The sequence below is a fragment of the Colobus angolensis genome, unplaced genomic scaffold (assembly GCF_000951035.1).
Source record: "Colobus angolensis palliatus isolate OR3802 unplaced genomic scaffold, Cang.pa_1.0 Scaffold131, whole genome shotgun sequence".
Taxonomy (NCBI): Eukaryota; Metazoa; Chordata; class Mammalia; order Primates; family Cercopithecidae; genus Colobus; species Colobus angolensis.
In genome coordinates, this window is record NW_012114364.1 from 967,991 (window position 1) to 988,443 (window position 20,453).

General features: G+C 36.2%; 1 protein-coding gene across 1 annotated transcript in view; it reads left to right on the plus strand.

Moving 5' to 3' along the window:
* IPO8 (importin 8) overlaps positions 1 to 19,144 on the plus strand; it is a 66,982-nt gene extending 47,838 nt beyond the window's left edge. The window contains exons 20-24 of the mRNA XM_011934144.1: positions 8,438 to 8,658; positions 10,976 to 11,181; positions 13,852 to 14,055; positions 16,111 to 16,227; positions 17,163 to 19,144. Of these exons, the coding sequence (XP_011789534.1) occupies positions 8,438 to 8,658; positions 10,976 to 11,181; positions 13,852 to 14,055; positions 16,111 to 16,227; positions 17,163 to 17,260 (846 nt within the window). The 3' untranslated portion in view covers positions 17,261 to 19,144. The remainder of the gene's footprint in view (positions 1 to 8,437; positions 8,659 to 10,975; positions 11,182 to 13,851; positions 14,056 to 16,110; positions 16,228 to 17,162) is intronic.
* The last annotated feature ends 1,309 nt before the right edge of the window (positions 19,145 to 20,453 follow it).

Genomic DNA, 20,453 nt, shown 5'->3' on the forward strand with positions numbered 1-20,453 from the left:
ATAATATTTCATTGTTTGGTTAAATCGCATTTTATCCATTCATCAGTTGTTGGTCATTTGGGTTATTTTTACTTTTTGGCTATTATGAATAATGCTGTTAGGAACTTTTGTGTACAAGTTTTTGTGTGAATATGTTTTCATTTCCTAGGAGTGGAATATGGTCATTCTGTGTTTAATCATTTGAGGGACTGTCAAACTGTTTTTAAAGCAGCTGCACCATTTTCCATTCCTACAGCAATGATAGAGGGTTCCAATTTCTTTGTGTTTTTGCCAGCACTTATTTCATTTGTGAAGTAGTGTCTCATTGTGGTTTTTATTTGCATTTTTATGATGGCTAATGATCTTGAGCATGTTTCATGTACTGACTGGCCTTTTGTATATCTTTTTTTGGAGAAATGTCTAATCAGATCATTTTCTCATTTGTAATTACTTTTCTATTTATTTAGTTGTTGGACTTCATTATATATTCTACATTGAAGCCTGTTATCTGGTATCATTTGCAAAATTTTCTCCCAATTTGTCTTGATGGTGTCCTTTGAAGCACAAATGTTTTTAATTTTGATGAGGTCCTTTTTTTTTTTTTTTTTTTTGCTTGTGGTTGGTGTCTTTTTTTTTTTTTTTTTTTTTTGGAGACAGGGTCTCATTCTATCACCTGGGCTGGAGTGAAGTGGCACAATCTTGTCTCACTGCAGCCTTGACATCCAAATCCACCCACCTCAGCCTCCTGAGTAGCTGGGACTGCAGGCACATGCTACTACACCTGGCTAATTTTTGTAGAAAAATGCTGGGTCTACAGGCATGAGCCACTGTGCCCAGCTGTTGTCGTATTTAAGAAACATTGCTAGCTCCAGTGTCATGAAGATTTATCCTCTTTTGTTCTAAGAGTTTTATAGTTTTTTTCTTACATTTAGGTCTTGATCTATTTTGAGTTAGTTTTTGTACATAGTGTGAAGAGGGGTCTGCATTTTAATTCTTTTGCATGTAGTTATGAAGTTGTTTCAGCACCATTTGTGGAAAAGACTATTTTTTCCCCCATTGAATTGTCTTGGCATTCTTGTCAAATCAGTTGACCATAATGTGAGGGTTTTTTCTGTACTCAGTCTATTTGATTTATGTACTTATCTGTTCTTATTTCAGTACTGCATTGTCTTTATTACTTTAGTTTTGTAGTAAGTTTTGAAGTCAGGAGGTTTGAGTCCTGTAACTGCTTTCTTTTGTGAGATTGTTTTGGCTAGTCAGGGTTCGTTAAATTTTCATATGAGTTTTAGGATCTGTTTGACAATTTCAGTAAATTAGCCAGCTGGGATTGTGACAGGCATTGTGCTGAATCTATAGATTAGTTTGAGAAGTATTTCTGTTTTAAAAATAGTCTTTCAATCCCTGAACATGGGGTGACTTTCTTTTATTTAGGTTTTCTTTAATTTCTTTCAACAATGTTTGGTTGTTATCAGAGTATAAGTTTTTCAATTCTATTCCTAAACTATTTTTATATGTTTTCTTTTTGATGCTATTTTAAGTAGAGTTGTTTTATTTTCAGGTTTGTTGCGAGTGTATGGAAATATAATTGTTTTTGCATGTTTATCTTGTATCCTGAAACCTTGCTGAACTATTTTAATAGTGTTTTAGTGGATTCTTTAGGATTTTCTATAAACAGGATCATATTATCTACAAATAGAGTTTTACCTTTCTAGTTTGGGTGCCTCTTATTTTTCTTGACTAATTGCCCTGGCTAGACTCTGAAGTGCAATGTTGAATAGCTATGATGAAAAGAGACATCTCATCTTGTTCCAGGTCTTAGGAGGGAACACATTTAGTCTTTCACCATTAAGTCTGATGTTATCTGTGGGCTTTTCATATATGCACTTTGTCAGGTTCAGTTCTTGACTGTTGCTAACTTGTTGCTTTTATCATGAAAGGGTGTTGAATTTTGCAGAATGCTTTTTTCTGCATCTACTGAGATGATCATGTGGTTTTTGTCCTTTTAGAATAGAGATGTATTGCATTGATTTTCAGATTTTAAATCAAACTTGCATTCCTGGTATAAATCATACTTATCAAATATGATCTCTGTATATATTTCTAGATTAAATTTCCTGGTAGTTTTAAAAAAGTATTTATGTGCATAAATACTATTGATACATAAGATATTGATCTCTAACTTTCTTTTCTTATGATATTAGTTGTCTAGCTTTGGTATCAGAGTATTGTTGGACTCATTGAGTTGGGAAGTGTTCATCCTTTCTCTTTGTTCAAAGAGTTGTGAAGGATTGCTCTTCTGTTTTAAATGTTTGGTAGAATTTAGCAGCGAAATTATCTGGGCCTATTTTTGTCTGTGTTTTGTTTTGTTTTTGGTGGGTAGTTTTAAATGGCCAGTTCAGTCTCTTTATTTGTTATAGAACTATTTGTAGTTTACATTTCTTTTTAAATTCATTTCAATAGTTTGCATCTTGGAATTTTTCAACGTAATTTATCTATTTTGTTGCATGTGGTTCATAGTATTTCCTTATGTCTTTTTGTTTCTGTAGGATCCATAGTAATGACCCTGTTTTGTTCCTGGGTTTAGTTATTAGAGTCTTCTCTCTTTTTTTCTTAGTTGAGTTAAAAGTTTATCAATTTTGATTTTTTCAAATAGCTAACTTTTGGTTTTGTTCTCTATTTTTCTGTTTTCCATTTCATTAGTTTCCACTTTAATCCTTGTTTTTTCCCATCTGCTTGCTTTTCATTTAGTTGTTCTTTTTCCAGTGTTTTAAAGTAACAGGTTAGATTATTGATTTGAGATGTTTGCATACTTCTTAAGTCCAGAATTTCTATTTGGTTCTCTCTCTCTCTCTCTTTTTTTTTTTTTTTTTAAGATGAAGTCTTGCTCTGTCACCCAGGCTAGGGTGCAGTGGCACATCTTGGCTCACTGCAACCTCCGCCTCCTGGGTTCAAGTGATTCTTGAGCTTCAACCTCCCAAGTAGCTGGGATTACAGGCATGCACCACCATACTCAGCTAATTTTTGTTTTTTCTTAGTAGAGACGGGGTTTTGCCGTGTTGGCCAGGCTGATCTTGAACTCCTGACCTCAGGTAATCCACCCACCTAGGTCTCCCAAAGTGCTGGGATTACAGGCGTGAGCCACCACACCTGACTTGGTTCTCTTTTACAATGCCTGTATCTTTATTGAAATTTTATCTTTGAGATATTGTCTCATAGCTTTCTTTAACAGTAGTTTCTTTTATTCTTTAAGCATTATGATGGCTGATTTGCTGTTTTCAAAGTTCATCTTTGTGGCGGGGTGCTGTGGCTCATGCCTTTGTTCCCAGCACTTTGGGAGGCTGAGGTCGGTGGATCGCCAGAGGTTAGGAGTTTGAAACCAGCCTGGCCAACATAGTGAAACCCTGTTTCCACAAAAAATACAAAAATTACCTGGGCGTGGTGGCATGTGCCTGTAATCCCAGCTACTTGGGAGGCTGAGGCAGGAGAATCACTTGAACCCAGAGGCGGAGGTTGCAGTGAGCCGAGATCGTGCCATTGTACTCCACCCTGGGTGACAAGAGCAAAATTTCTCCATCTCCAAAAAAAAAAAAAAAAAAAAAAAACACCAAAAAGCAAAGTTCATCTTTGAGGTTTGTTTGGACCCAAGGGGGCTTGCTTTGACTGTCTCTTTTCTTGGCCATCTCTGGTGAACTGCTGGCCCATCTTTTTGCTCTCAATAGAGCTTCCTCTTATTTACTTACCACCAAAATCTTTGTTATTTTTGAGGATGACTTCTCCCTACCCCCAAGCTTTATTGGGGTATTAGTGACAAAAAAATGACCTTTCTAAAAATTCATAAAGTGTTACTGATATTTATTTAAAAATTTTTTTTATGGAGATTGGATCTCACTCTGTTGCCTAGGCTGAAGTGCAATGGTGCAATCATATCTCACTGTAACCTCAAATTCCTGGGCCCAGGCTACTCCTATCTTACTTCCTGAGTAGCTAGGACTGACTGCAGGCATATGCCACCAAGCCCAGCTCATTTTCACATTTTTTGTAGAGATGGGGTCTCACTGTGTGGTTTAGGCCGCTCTCTAACTCCTGGCTTCAAGTGATCCTGCCTCAGCTTCCCAACGTTCTGGGATTACAGGTGTGAACTACCACCTGTCCCTGACAGGTGAAGGCTCTTTTCCCCCTTTGTTATTATGTACTTTTTAGGTGTTATAGTGGAGGTGAAAAATTGTGATGTTAACAAAATAAGAAGGTAGTGAAGCACAAGACATGAGCGGGGCTAAAGAAGGATTTAGTTCTGTTTACTGGATTTTGGAGGGTTCTGAGCAATAGGATTTAATAATGGAAACATAGGTTGGGGAGAGGTTCAGAAGGCTATAGAATAAATCCACGCCAAAGACTTTAGAATCCTTTAGAATCCATTCTGTATGCCAGAAGCTGGCAAGATACGGCCTGTGCTGTATCACAATGTGGTGGAAGGTCAAAGGGGAAGTGGATACATGCGAAGGGGCAAAACCCAGGGGTGACCTTGCTTTATAACAACCTACTGTCATGGGAACTAGTTCTTTCCCACAAAAAGTAATTCAGTTGTGCCAGAATGATAGTGAGAACTCGCTCATTACATCAGAACAGGAGAATGGCCCCAAGGCATTCATGAGGGGTCGACCACTACCATGACTCAAACACTTCCCACTAGGCCCCACTTCCCAAAACCTGCCACATTGGGGATCAAATTTCAACATGAGTTTCGGGAGGACAAACTATATCGAGACCATAGCAGTGTTCAAGAATTTGTGTATCAGAAAGTTAAGGACACAAGGTGATCGCTACGTTAGTGAGGTTACCATTACAGTGCACTAAAGTACAGCTGAAGGACTGTGTTGATTGGCATTCCATTTCTCTAAATTTCCTGTAAATTGGTGATTACGTTTAGTGTTGATGGTGCAGTCTCAGCTCATGTACTTCATGGGTGATGCTGTGTAATTTTACTCGGAGGCACAGTATGTCTGGTGGTCTCTCATGATGTTGGTTTTGCTGATGGTCATCTTCTAATTCTGTCATTTCTTCTTTATTAGCTGAAATATTCCTATAAAGAGAGATGTTTTCTCATAAATTATCAGGTTACTCTGAGAAACAGCTTGAGTATTTCCCTTTATTTACCATTATTCAAGATAAGTTTCTTACCTAGCATTCTCCAAAGATGATCAGTAAAATGTTCTATTAGTTGTTTGGTTTTTAAAAATATTTAGTATCCTTATGAATGTATAGATCCAAATTTACTCTTTATGTTTCAGTGTATTTTAAGTATACATAGTTTCATTTTTGTCCAGTGGGAGCCTCTTAAATTTGTCTTAAGAGCCCTTTTAACCTGATTTTAATAGTCTTTGGTAGTTTCCTTGCTGTCTTGGTATGACTAGATATTCCAGGCTTATCTTATAGATGTCTTGTCCTAGCCTGGGAAATGGTATTCAAGACTACAAGCTGGGCACAGGGGATATTCATTGCTATACATATATATCTAAAATATACATATGTATAATATATGTGTGTGTATATATAATATGCATATAATATATACTATTTATGTCATATTAATAAGTTGATAATTAGCTACATATATACTAATGCATATTAATGTATATAACTAATATATCACTATATATATATATTAATTGATATTGGATTGGTCCGTGTTTCTACAAAATAGAGCCAAGAAATATGTTGTTTGGCTTTTTTAGTCAATAAAGTATTAATGTACACAGATAATTCTTTTTTTTTTTTTAATTTTAGATGTGGGGGGTACATGTGCAGGTTTGTTATCTGGATATATTGTGTGATGCTGAAGTTTGGATTTCTGTTGAACCTGTTGCCCAGATAGTGAACACAGTACCCAACAGGTCATTTTTTAACCCTCTCTCACTCTCTCCTTTACCTCTTTGGAGTCCCTGTGTCTATTGTTTCCATCTTTATGTCTCTAATACTCTAATACACACAGATTTTTTTTTTTTTTTTTTTTTTGAGATGAAGTCTTGCTCTTGTACTCCAGGCTGGAGTGGAGTGCAAATGGTGTGATCTCGGCGCACTGCAACCTCTGCCTCCTGGGTTCAAGTGATTCTCCTGCCTCAGCCTCCCGAGTAGCTGGGATTACAGACGCCTGCCACCCCACCCGGCTAAGTTTTATATTTTTAGTAGAGATGGGGTTTCACCATGTTGGCCAGGCAGGTCTCAAACTCCTGACCTTGGGTGATCCTCCCGCCTCAGCCTCCCAAAGTGCTGGGATTACAGTTGTGAACCACCGTGCCCGGCCACACACAGATGTTTCTAATTCAAATTCATGACTACATTCTTTATCCTTAACCTACTTGATACTGTTCTATATCTCCCACACCAAAAATTCTGGTTCTCATCTTAATTACTTGCTTGCTTTATCCCACTAATGGATACATTTACTCTCAGACTAATTATACCAACTTTGTTACCAAGAAAGGGTTACTATTGTTTGTTTTTTTAGTAGTTCTTTTTATCTCTAAGCTATGTTCATACACTAGTAATATACAATGAAAATACAGTCAAATAATTAAAATTTAAAGTTATTAAAATAATCCTCATTTGGTTGATTCACTTATTTCATTTTATCTTAATTTTTAGAAATAGCTTACTTTGCACTCTAGCCTTGCACTCTAGCAAGACTTTGTCTCCAAAACAAACAAAAAAAGAAATAGCTTAATTTTTTGGTAACAGATATGTAAAGCATAGACACAGTTCTAAGGTCTAATTTATAAGACAAGGTATATTCAGAGAAATCCAGCTTCCACCCTATTCGTCTACCCTTCTTCTCCTCTGTTTCTTTCCCTAGTTTTAGTTCATCCTTTCATTAAAAAACAAAACAAAAACAAAAAATAGATATTCTCGCCTTGCCTTCTTAGGTAAACGGTAGCATACTATACATTTTCTGTGTTGCCTTCTACACTAAGTAACATATCCTGCAGATCACTTCATAGTAGCATATAGAGATATTCTGCATTCCTTCTGCAGCTGCACAGTGCTCTAATTGTGCATTTACATAGTTGTCCAACCAGCCTCCATAATCGATTTTGTTTTAATATAATGGAATTCTTTTACTAGTTCTAAAACTTCACAATTCCTTTTTGTTCTTATGGCTTTGTGTATAATAGTAAATATTTGTTAAAATGAAACTTTATTTTCTATTTATTTAAATTGACACAATTGTATGTTTATAGAATACATAGTGATGTTTTGATACAATGTGCAGTGATCTGATCAGGGTAATTAGCATATCCATTGTCTCAAACATGTATCATTTCTTTGTGTTGGGAACATTCAATGTCCTCCTCCTAGCTATTTGAAACTATGCATTACTGTTAACTATAGTCATCTCATAGTGCTATAGAACACCAGAACTTATTTTTCCCATCCAGCTGTGATTTTGAAACTTTAGTTTTAAAACATCTTGAAAAGAGCTTTTCACACTTAATTTATATTTTCTTGTGGCTGCATTTATCCACAACTAATTATTTGACCATGGTAATAATTTTTAACATAGCTTGTATGTGTTATCTCAAATTAGAACACAGAATATGTTGTATCAGCATAAGTAGACGTAGAGTTAAACTAGTTATCTCATCTTTATAAAGAGCTTTATAGTCTTAAAAGTATGTGTAGTCATGTATTTTGATTCAATATGTTATCCTAAACCAGACTAATAGTCTGCTGACCCAGATATATATGCAGTTTGGCTTACTAAAAAGAAAATAATAAATATAACTCTTAAATTTCTACACAAAACCTTGATTTTTTTTTAAAAGTTTATTTTAAAAAGGGGCTTATAGTAAGACCTCAGATTTTATTTTATACAAATCATTTCAGCTCATCCCCTTTAACTGAAAGTATCTATTGGGAAATAGTTCTAGTAAAATTAGTTCATCAATATTGCACCTTAGAATTGGACTCAGGTATTATTTTAATGTTCAGGCTCCACCATTTTTTCTTCAGCCTTTTTCATCTTATACCAACAGGAATTTTCTTTCTCAAAAACAATCTGATTACATCATAATTATTTTCAGTCCCATTTATTTCTTTCCAATTTAATTTGTCAAAGAAAATGGCATGCAATGATTTCACCTTAGATGTGCAAGTGGCTGTGTCCACATAGGGATGATTGACACCATTTGAGCGTGGACTCTTACAGGACAATCTTCAGCTGACTTTAATTTACTTAAGAAGGAAGGAGATTTTCTGGCACTGCTATAGGACTTGTTTTTGTCTAGTTAGTCTCTCTAGGTTTTTATAAATATTTTAAATAACTCTAAAATGATTTAGTCAAAAGTCTCATTGCCATTAAGACTGTCTTATTTATTGAGAACACTCTGCCAATATACAGCTTTCTATAAAAGTTACTTGGGCTATCTGTGTGGTTGACTCTCTTTTTCTTTTTGTCTTCTAGTGCATTCCACTCTTCGTTGAACTTGTTTTGGAGAGATTAACTCGAGGGGTCAAAACTAGTGAGCTTCGTACCATGTGTCTTCAGGTTGCAATTGCTGCCTTGTACTACAACCCTGATTTGCTGCTACATACTTTAGAACGAATTCAGTTGCCTCACAACCCTGGACCTATCACTGTACAGTTTATAAATCAATGGATGAATGATACAGATTGTTTTCTTGGGTATGTGTCTTTTGGGTTTTACACTTCTTTTCTGTTTCTGGAAAGTTTGCTTTTTAATATTTGCATATAGTAGCATGTACAGAGATAATTTTCATGTCTTAGGAATTATTTTTAGTGTATTATCAATATTTAATTTTTAGAGGATTAAGAATGCATTTCAGCAGGGTAATCTAGTGGAAAGAATGCAGGCTCTGAAAATTAGATGTAGCCCTGTCCTGCCCTTTTTTTTTTTTTTTTAAAACACGAGTGTATCATTGTATCTCTAGGCAACAAGAATTAATTGTATGTCTGGGTTCCATGATTAAGTGTCAGTGGGTAAAAACATTCTAAATGGAGTCGGATTTCTAAGGAAGGTACCCCTCTGGCAAAGATATAATGTAATGTCACAGAATGTTTAACTCTTTGCAGATCTCAAGGATGCCTGTTCTCAAAAGTGGGGTCAGAAGGCTTGTTATTTGTATCTCAGGTGCTGTGCCAGTAGGAGAATTTGGTTTTATGTGAAGCACTCTCGTAATTGTCAAAAATAGGAAGAGTGAGGCCGGGCACAGTGGCTCACGCCTGTAATCCCAGCACTTTGGGAGGCCGAAGTGGGTGGATCACGAGGTCAGGAGATCGAGACCATCCTGGCTAACACGGTGAAACACCGTCTCTACTAAAAAAATACAACAACAACAAAAAAATTAGCTGGGCATGGTGGCGGGTGCGTGCTTATAGTCCCAGTTACTTGGGAGGCTGAGGCAGGAGAATGGCGTGAACCCGGGAAGCAGAGCTTGCAGTGAGCCAAGATCACGCCGCTGCACTCCAGCCTGGGTGACAGAGCAAGACTCCGTCTCAAAAAAAATAGGAAGAGTGAGATTCCAACTAGTGTTATGTGCCCACCTCAGGTCACCCAACATAGATTAGTGATTGTGTTATGCTAGAAATTGAGCTAGCTGTCTAATTTGTTTTAAAACACTAATATTTAACTGGAAATGAATAGTGTTGTTTTGTGAGAGATCATTTAGAAAAATTTCCTGAGAGGAACAGACTCCCCAAAGTAGTTAAGACATTGCTGCCATAGGCAGGAGAAGATGGAGGCCTGGATTAGGATGGGGCGATAGGAATGGGGGAACATATTTACAAGCTGCTATGCGTGTTCTAATTTTTCTACTTGCAGGACACTGGAATTTATCCCTGATTGAGATTTTTTATTAAAACCTTGAAAGGAAGAACATACTTTCAAAGAAATTGTTCTTAAAGTTATCTCTGAGAAAGATTTAGGGAATAGAGATTTGGTCATTTAAAGTTAAGCAGTTGGTCCTCTTATGTCTTTATTAGCACTGGAAGCAATTTCCCTGCTACTGTGTAGACTGGGAGTCCTTGGGTTGTGCTTCCTCGGATTCTTTAGAGCCCTGCTTGATAATCATCTTTTCTGCTGTGATCCATGTAGTCCGTATTTAGGGGCTGCATGGATGAGAAGGTCTTCAGGTCAAGTACAGTTCTGTTATAGCATAGTACTTGGGCATTAGTGACTTGAATCAATCAAGAAATGCAAATAATGAAGAATAACAGAAGCCTGTAGAATATTCATTATTGGATTTGTTATATTATTCTCACTTTAAACAAATTGAATCACTGCAAGTGAATTTTTTATTCACACAATTTTAAGAATGTTTTGCCAGTGTTATCTTTTAATTGTTAATTTTTTAGTTTTAAACAACTTAGAGGAAACATTTAGTAGAAAATTTTTAATGTTTACTGTTCAAACTTTTTTTCTTTCTGAATTTTCCTTATCCTTATTTTTTTCGTATGCTATTTTTACAGCATAGGACTTTAGTAGACTACTTACATTAAGTTCAGCTTACTATCTTACTAGATGCTGAGTTTTTGAACCATCTTTCACCTCTTAGGGTTTGGGTAGATTATGTGTGCTGAGAAACTTTGTAGATCAATCTAATGTTGGAAGAGTCTAAGAAACTCTTCATTCCCCCTGCCCCCATTGTATAGGACTTTTATGCTGTCAAATATAGGTATTTCTGCTTTATTAAAACTCCTTATGCCGAGGCCCATATATAACATTTATATTAATTATAAATTGATATTGTGGCAAGATTCACCATGTTAATTGCAGACTCCCAATAGGTCTTTGAAAATAATTGGTTTACAAAATTTGATTTACATAGGATTTCATACAGTACAAAATGGGGAATGTTTCTGTATAATACCAACAGATGAACCTTAGAGTATGCCTTGGACATTTCTTTTTGGAGTTTCTCCAGAATTTGTTCTTTATTCCGCTTCTCATGTCTACATTTTTTTTTTTCTTCAAAATTTGCAGGCATCATGACCGGAAGATGTGTATAATAGGACTGAGTATCCTTCTGGAATTGCAGAATCGACCTCCTGCAGTAGATGCTGTGGTGGGACAGATTGTTCCCTCAATTCTTTTCCTTTTCCTTGGCCTAAAGCAGGTCTGTGCTACTAGACAACTGGTAAACCGGGAAGATCGTTCAAAAGCAGAGAAAGCTGATATGGAAGAAAATGGTAAAGTCTTCTAATTGAAATGAATGTTGCAATTGATTTTGATTTGTGTATGCACTTTATTTGAATACTATTCTATATGGAGACATTAAACAGATTTACATTCTTCGGTCTGCTGCACATATAACAAATAATTTGGGCTTGGTTGACTTGCTATTAATTGTATCATGTGATATAAGTTTAGATTTGTGCACCTTCTGACACCAAATGTACTCAGTGATTTTTTTTTTTATGGAGCCTAATAGATATTGTTACACTTTAGGAAACACATTTATAACAATCAAATGGTCTTGACTAAAAGTTAGCAATCTAGTATCTAATGTTCTTGTTTGTGCTAACAGCCTCATCAAGACAGCAGCCATGAGTTAAATGAATCATTAGATTAAGAGCTGAAGTGTTAGTACCACAGATTAGTAGAGTGCCTTTTTTTTTCTTTTTTGTAACAGTTCTTAGGTGACTCATTATCAACATTATATTTGAGAGATATATTTGTGATTTAAATATAAATTAAGGGAAAGTACCTAAATGAAGTGGATTTACTTAATTGAGAATCAGAGTAAGATCGTTAGAGTTGAATATTAGACATTTGTTTTGTTTAATGATGAGATTGCAGAGCTACTTGCTAGAGAGTAGGAAGTAGCATTCTCCAATTCCAGGTGGAATTTTTCCTCTCCTGGTTAAAAACAGAGACCTCATTAGCTGAGAAAGATCAGAACTCTTCCTGGTACACATATAGCTCTATTTTTGATGCTGAATTCTGTGATTTTAGGATGTATAGATTTAAAACACTTTTAACTGGCATCATCCCAGTTTGTTCGTATACCAGGGATTATAAACTACCCTTTCTCCACTCCCCAGCACAAAAATACACCTTCTAATTTGTTTTTCTAAAATCTATGTAGGTCTTTTGAAGAAATGCTTCTTTATTAGAAGTGTTGCATGTGTGAGTTTTGTTTTGTTTTTAGCTAACTGTGTCAGCAGTTGTAGAATTCTTTTATTTTTTCAGGTGTGTTATCTCTAATTTCTTGTTTTGGTAACTCTTTATTGGCTTATACTATATGGCTTGAGGGAAAATTTTCTAGTAATATCCCAGACTTTCTTGTATTTCCTACTAAAGTATGGAATGATTAACTCGTGGAGGTGTTTCTCAGTCTTTTTGTATTAATAGTTATAATTTGCCATGCATTTTTTCGTGTATTTGGTCCAAACTATGGTTAAGTGCCTTATTCCTAAATCTACCTGCTTCAGTATGATGTGTATAATAGAACTAGTTTTAGGTTAATATTACCTGGTTTGGGTTTACTCCAGGATTTCTCTCTTATCTTGATTTTTGTTCTGCCTTCCTGTTCCAGTATTTCAGTTACAATCTAACTGCTAGGAACAGATTGATACTGAAAATAGATACAGAATCCATGGTGATACATAATGTAGTTCAAGTTTTTAACTTTTCAAGCCACATGTAGCTAACTATTTTTCTTTACATTTTTGCTATTTCTTTTTATTATAAATTATCAAATTATATATTTGTGGAGCACAAAGTGATGTTATGATTTGTGAATATAATGTGGAATGATTAAATCAAACTAATATATCCATCACCTTAAATACCCTTTTTAATGGTGGGAACATTTGGAATTTACAGTCTTGCCAATTTTGAAATGTACGGTATGCTATTAACTCTATTCACCATGCTGTACAATAGATACCAAAAACAAAACAAAACAAAACAAAACCCTAATTCTTCCTGTCTGAGACTTTGTACCCTTTTACTAACATTCCCTCATTCCCACCACCTCCAGCCTCTGGTAGCCACCATTCTACTTTCTACTTCTATGAGTTTGATTGTTTTAGATTCTATGTATAAGTGAGAACAGGCAGTATGTGTCTTTCTGTGCCTGGCTTATTTTGCTTATCATAATGTCCAAGTTCATCCATGTTGTTGGAAATGACAGAATTACCTTTTTAAAAGCTGAATAGTGTTTCATTTTAAAGAATCCACATTTTCTTTATTCATCTGTTGTTGACTTAGGTTGATTCTGTAACTTGGCTATTGTGAATAATGCTGATAATGCTGCAGTGAACACAGGGCTGCTGACATCTGTTCTACATACTGATTTCAAATATTTTAGATATATACCCTGAAGTAGGATGGCTGGATCTGTATTTTTACTGTTTCTGCTAGCAGCAATGATCTCATTTGGGCATTTCTAAGCAGTTTATAATCAACTCAGTTAATTAAGGGGACTGAATTCTCAATAGGAAGCCATTGTTTAAAACACATGCACAGATTGTACAGTCACTTTTCTTTTAAACAAAGGTAATTTTGAAATCTGCAATTGAATAATATTCTTGTATTAGTGAACATGCATAGCCTAACAGTAGTAATGTTCATCTGGATAGCAGGTTTAGGGAACTTGTTTTCAGTGAGGAGGATAAGGACATTCTCAACTTAGCAAACTCTACAGTAAAGATAAGGTTTATTTATTTTATGTTTTATTTTTATTTTTTGATTCTCCTCTTTACACCAGAGATAAGATTTATTTTTATTAAAATTTTGTGGAAGATTTTTTTCCTTTCCAGAGTGTAGTTTTATAGTCTTTGGTTTTTGTCGTGAAATTTTATATTTTGTCCATATGTGTTTTGATTTTTTTAAAATAATTAATGGGTTCACAGAGGAGATTTCAAGTGATGAAGAGGAGACGAATGTAACTGCTCAAGCGATGCAATCAAATAATGGAAGAGGCGAAGATGAGGAGGAGGAAGATGATGATTGGGATGAAGAAGTATTGGAAGAAACCGCGCTTGAGGGGTTCAGTACTCCACTTGACCTTGACAATAGTGTGGATGAATATCAGTTTTTTACACAAGCTCTGATAAGTATGTCTTTATTCGCCACATCTTCTGATTTTTTTTTTTCTAAACTTTCTTCGTTTCTTCCTGTTTTGATATCTGCCCAAGATTGGTCTAGATTCTTTGAAAAAATTTTTTGTTTATTCCTTATGATAGAAATCCCCAAACAAACATATATGAAATGATAGAAATTAAAATAATGAACACCTATCCCCCAATCCTAGCAACTTTCATCATTGAGAAGTAGCAGGGTGAGCCTGTAGGTTATCCTTGCAAAAGTAATATATGGAGTATCTGTGTATATTGTTCATCCTTTAGGCATAAATGGGCAAGCATTTTTATAGCAAAGAATGAAGTGCTTCAGGCATGTGTTGCTTAAAAATTGTAGCTAACAACCTATTAGTTATTCACAATCTGTAGAATGCAATTGCTAGCATAAGACAGTGACTTTTTACTATGTAAGTAATTTGCCAATTTTTTACAACAAAGGACAGTTTAATTACAGTTACAGGACTCATAAATGATTGGGGGGAGAAAATATTTGCCACATATGCATAATAGGCATAATGTACACAGTGTACAGAGGCCATCCTCAAATGCATAAGACCAGTAACCTAGTAGAAAAATGGAAATGGAAAATTTACAGAATAAAAGCAAGCCAATGAGGCTATTTAGAAAATTATTAATCAAATAAATTATTTTAAATCTCATTAATATAGATTATTTGTTTTATGGTTACATAGTATTTCCATAGTTATATTGTAATTTAGTTCCACTGTGGGACATTTAAGATTGTTTCCAATGTTTTTACCATTATGAGGGTTATTAAAATGAACATCCTTATGTGTAAATGTTGTTACTAATAAGGCAATATTAGTAACAATTTTGTAGTGTTGCTACAAATAACATTAATGAAGAAAAAACTGCCTAGATGTGTTTATTGAAATTCACAGGAATTGGAGGCAGAGAGCACAGGAAACTATATTCCAAAGCATGGCAAATATAACAGCATAAACGTGGAGATGGAAATATGGAAGGTGTGCCCTAGTGTAGTTCCAGACATGGGTGTGTCATAATCACCAAGAAAGCTTTTAGGTCTTGAGTAGGATCTCAGGAGATGTATTTTTAAAGATGCTTCTCAAGTGACAAGCAGCTTTAAACCAGCATGTAGCGGCCACTGCTTAAATACTGAAGGAATAAAGTTGGACTGGGCTATAGTGGCCTTGAATTCTGGACTGAGGTGGTCCATCCCGTTGCCCATTGGAGTAGTGTTGAAAGTTGTGTTCTGAGGCGGTGACCTTGTAGATGTGGTAATTCACTTCAGGGGAGTTATCCGGTGATGGATTATATGCAGAAAAAACTGGAAAGGACTAGATGTGGGAGCCAAATGTTAGGAGATCACTTTATTAATTTAGATGTATAGAGACCTGGAATGGGGAGGGTGACATTTGATGGAAAGCAGCATATAGATGAAAGACAGTAAGAAAGAAGCAGAGCTTTGGGTGTGGAGAGGGCATGCTCAGAGATGTTAAAGATGGACAGTAGTTGACTGGGAGACTAATAGAACTGGTGAGATAAATGGAGAGAGAGAAGGTTTGGGAGGAAATTGTTACATTTGGTTTTAGTTGTGTTGAGTTTGAGATGAGCTATTCAAATGGAACAGTCCAGGAGGCTTAGGGGAAGATTTTTGCTAGAGGTACAGATTTGAGTCCTTGGGGTGGTAGCAATGCTGAAGCTGCAGGTAGTATGAAAATTCCAGAGGAAAATGGTAATGAGTGAGTACAGGTGTTCTGGATTTTAGAGAACATCCATAGAAGACAGCAAAGGAGACAGAGAACTAGGCAGACTAGAGATTTGCAATATTGTTACCTTCCTTTGATATCCCACATAGCTGGGTACGAAGTGGGTACTCAGAAATAATCCTTTGTTGGCATAAGTTTCATTACCTTGTGTGTGTTGTAGTACTGTACTCTTTGTTACTGTCTGGGATAATTTCTTTGTAATTTGATCATGTTACTACTACTTGTTCTCTAAATTAATAGTCACTGTACCCTCCTGTCTTTTCCTTCCCAATTGCAACAGCTGTGCAGAGTCGAGATGCTGCCTGGTACCAGCTGCTGATGGCACCACTCAGCGAGGATCAGAGGACGGCACTGCAGGAGGTGTACACACTGGCAGAGCACCGACGGACGGTGGCAGGTCAGCCAGAGTAACCTCCAGAGTGGAGTGCATGTGTCACAGTGCCAACAGTCAGCCTTATTTGATGAGCCAGGTGGCACCTAAACACTGTTTTTAAAATTGTTAGAGACTCACCCTTTAAGATAAGAAGGAATTATCATTATTGTATGATTGTTTTAATCACTCATGATGTTTTAACTTTGCAAAAACCTGCACATTAATATGTATCTCCTAGTGGTGTTCTCATTCACATTCATATTGTATGTTGGAAGTAAAGGTACAAAGTAAGGGTTGGGATAAGTCTTGCCGAGGGAAACTTAATCAGCTGGATCACTCCCCTAAACATTTCAGCCGTGGGCCAAAGGCACTTGATGAATTCTTCCTAGGAGCTTGTATTCCTGCAAATGGAATGCCCTCCATTTCTCATTGTTGGGTTTTATTTGACATTGTTTCTTGTTGTTAATTTTCAGTTTTTAAGCTGGAGGAATTATTTTATGTTGATTATTATAGTTACTTGTAGATTGTCGTTGGAAACGATTTTGTAGTTACAAAAAAATTTTAGTAGGAAACATTGCAAACTAGACATCTAGAGTTTAGAATGCTGGTTCTTCTGCTTGGACTTAGATCTTCAGTTCTGTGCAGATTCTCAATCAGCCCTCCTGATATGAGAAATCTGGGCCCCCTTTCAGCAGTAGAGACAGTGAAGTAGAATCCAATGCTGAGATGTGTTTTGTTTTTACTCGTTTTTTTGCAGATATTCCAATAATAGTGAACATACCACCTTATTGACATGGGTCTGTTATTCTTAGTTCTTCTTTGGCAGAATAACACTACGAGTCACATTCTTTCACAGTTCTAAGCATATAAACAATCTGGCTCCTTTGAGTCATCTCCAACTTTGTCACCTTAAGCATTCTTTTTTTTTTCTTCTCCCCTTTTCTTTTGAAAAATGCTAGAAGCAAAGAAGAAGATTGAACAACAGGGAGGCTTCACCTTTGAAAACAAAGGAGTCCTCTCTGCATTTAACTTTGGGACTGTGCCCAGCAACAACTGAAGGAAAGAACATCAGCTGACCAATTGTCATCACTGCATTTTATTTCACAAAAGGAGTGTGAGGGTCAAGGGGATGAAATGAGGGGGCTGCTTTCAGGGCCCTCCTGCTGTACCAGCTACCATCTGGCATTAGGCAGCATTTTTATCTACTCTTTCCCCTTTGACCTTTGTCACCTTGAAATATATATTTTAAACAGCTACTGTAAGTATGAAATGAAAGAAAAACAATCATTGAACTGAAAAGGACAAACCATGTGTTCCAAAGGCTGAATGCCCAAGGTCGTTTTAGAGGATTGGATCGACTTGCACGTCTCAGGTTTTTGCCATGCAGAATCAATGGATTTATGCGGATAACAGTGCCTTCTGTTGTACATGAATTATCAGAAAAAAATTTTTGGAGTGCATTGCAATTTTTTTTAAAGCATAAAACATATTTCTAGATACAACATAAACCTTGGTTATATGTCGACTATTCTGCGTTTTACTCTGTGAATTTATTGTTAGGCAGTTACTGCAAGTCACTCTGGTTTCAAAATCTTCACTGCTCCCTCTGCTCACCCTGCTGCTGGGGGCCTTTTTTCAGGGGTTGTATTATAAAATATGCACTGGCTCTGGTTTTTCATAAGATGTTTTGTGGCTTTTTAAAGAAGTGTCTTACTCCCTCTTCTCTCATTTTTTTCTGCCTTGAAAAGGGGTGGTATTTCTTTTGGGGTCAACAAATACACATACCAATTTCACTCCTAACCTTCTAAGTTCAGGACTCAATTTCTTGGCAGCAAGTGGCAGGGGCTCTTTAGTCACTGGAGTTAGCAGTAAGTCGGAGTATATTCTGAATAATGTAATTATGCAATTAATTGATAATCATACCTAAAGCACATTGAACTTCTAAGAGAAAGGTGCTACATAAGCACACTGTCTTTCTGGATGGGGACTTGTATTTTAAATAACTTATCATTCCAGCTGTGTTGGACCAGGGTCCAAAGCATTTTATAATGATATTTTTTTTTTAATCTAGGAAAAAGACCCAAACAAATCTAACTTCTTGCTTTCTCACATCTTTGAATTTTCTCCTACCTGATTTGTTTGTGTCTTTATTATAGCTCAGTTTGACTTCTCAAAATTTTCAACGGTTGGGGTGGCTGCACTCTTAGGTGGCCTATAGGAAATATTACAGATGGAGATTACAGTGTTTCTCTGACCTGGTTCAAGACTAGAACATGGATCATAGGGTTTTTATTCAACAAAATGAAAATGTTACCTTCAGAACTTAACATATTACTAGATGTGATACAGATTTTCCTTTCTGTGAAATTGAAAATTCACAAAAATTCACAGCTTAAATTTCCCATCAGTGACTGGAGGAATTTTTTTCAGGTGCTTCCTATATTACCATCCCTCATGCTTATTAACTCTTTAGAATTTTAGGTTAAGTAATCTCTATAGAAGTAGCCTGGAAAACCATGAGTTTTGGAGTTCTGTGACCCCCTGCTTTCCTCTGCCCCTCCCTTCCCAAGGCATTGAAGCTGAATGTGCCAACTGGCATTAGAAGCGAAAGATGGCATTGGGAGAAATTTTAGAGAGCTTTCAAACTCTTTATTCTCATGTTCCACATGGTCTAGTTTTAACATAAATAGTATGCCTTCACACTGGATTGTAAAAGGCATGTGATTTTTGAGATTTTATTTTGTGATGTATTGTCTTCTGCAGTATTAAAGGGAAAGAGGTATTAATGTGCATCATCCTATCTTGTTTTTGAAGCCAGGGTAGTTGTATGATTTTGTTACCAGCAGTGCTAACCTGAATGTGACCTGGTTACCTTGGAAATGCAGGAACTTATATGAATGTACTATAAAATAAAATGCAGACTGATTCCCAGGATTCTGAACTCTTCTGTGTGAAATGTTTTCTGAAATGTGGAGGTGCTTTAAGCAGTTGATAATAACCCATCAATATGTTTTCCTGACGTCTGGGGACCTGAAGCACAGTGGACTGTAGGTCTGGGAGGGTAACCAGGGCTTATCAGGAACAGCTAATACATGGAGAGAAGTAGGGAGTGAGAGCCCATCTCATGAACTCAGAGGTCTGCACAAAGGTGTCAGAGCTCTGGAAAGGGACAGAGCGTTCAACCACAGCAGGCCCTGGAAGGAAAGGAAGGTATCACTAAAATGGTGCAATTTTCTGATGGGTCTACTACCCAATTATTACTGGTCAAAACTGGACTGGTAATACGGTCATGTGTCAATAATGGGTATGTTCTTATAAATGCTTCATGGGCATTTTGTTATTGTGTGAACATCCTAGAGTCTACTTACACAAACCTAGATGGTGTAGCTTACTACACACCTAGGCTATATGGGATAGCCTATTGTTCCTCGACTACAAAAGTGTACAGCATGTTACTGTACTATACTGAATACTATAGGCAATTGTAACACAATGGTAAGTAATTCTGTATCTAAACACAAAAGGTACACTAGAAATGTGATATAAAAGATAAAAATGTATGAATGGAGTTTGCAGGACTGAAAGCTGCTTTGAGTGGTGAGTGAACATGAATGTTTAGGACATTGCTGCACACTACTGTAGACTTTATAAAACTGTACACTTAGGCTACACTAAATTTATAAAACAATTTTCTTCAATAATCTTAGCTTACTGTAACTTTTTGTGAACTTTTAACTTTTTAGCTCTTGTAATAACACTTAGCTTAAATCACATTGTACAGCTGTACAAAAACATTTTCCTTTTTAATATCCTTATTCTATGAGCTTTTGTCTATTTTTAAAATGTGTTTACTTTTTTAACTTTGTTAGCGACTAAGACACAGACACATTAGTGTAGGCCTACACAGAGTCAGGATCACTGATATCCCTGTCTTCCACTTCCACATCTTGTCCCACTGGAAGGACTTCAGGGGCAATAACATGTATGGAGTGGTCATCTCCTACATAGCAATGCCTTCTTCTGGAACACCTACTGAAGGACCTGCCTGAGGCTGTTTCACAGTTAACTTTTTTAATAAGTAGGAGTATGCACTAAAATAACAAGTATAGTAAGTACTAGGTGATAGGAATTCTCCAGCTCCATTCACTTATGGGTCTACTGTCATTTATGTAGTCCATTATTGACTGAAGGGTCATGGAGCACATACTTGCATGATAAGACCCATTACATTGTTAATCAGTGAAAATTCC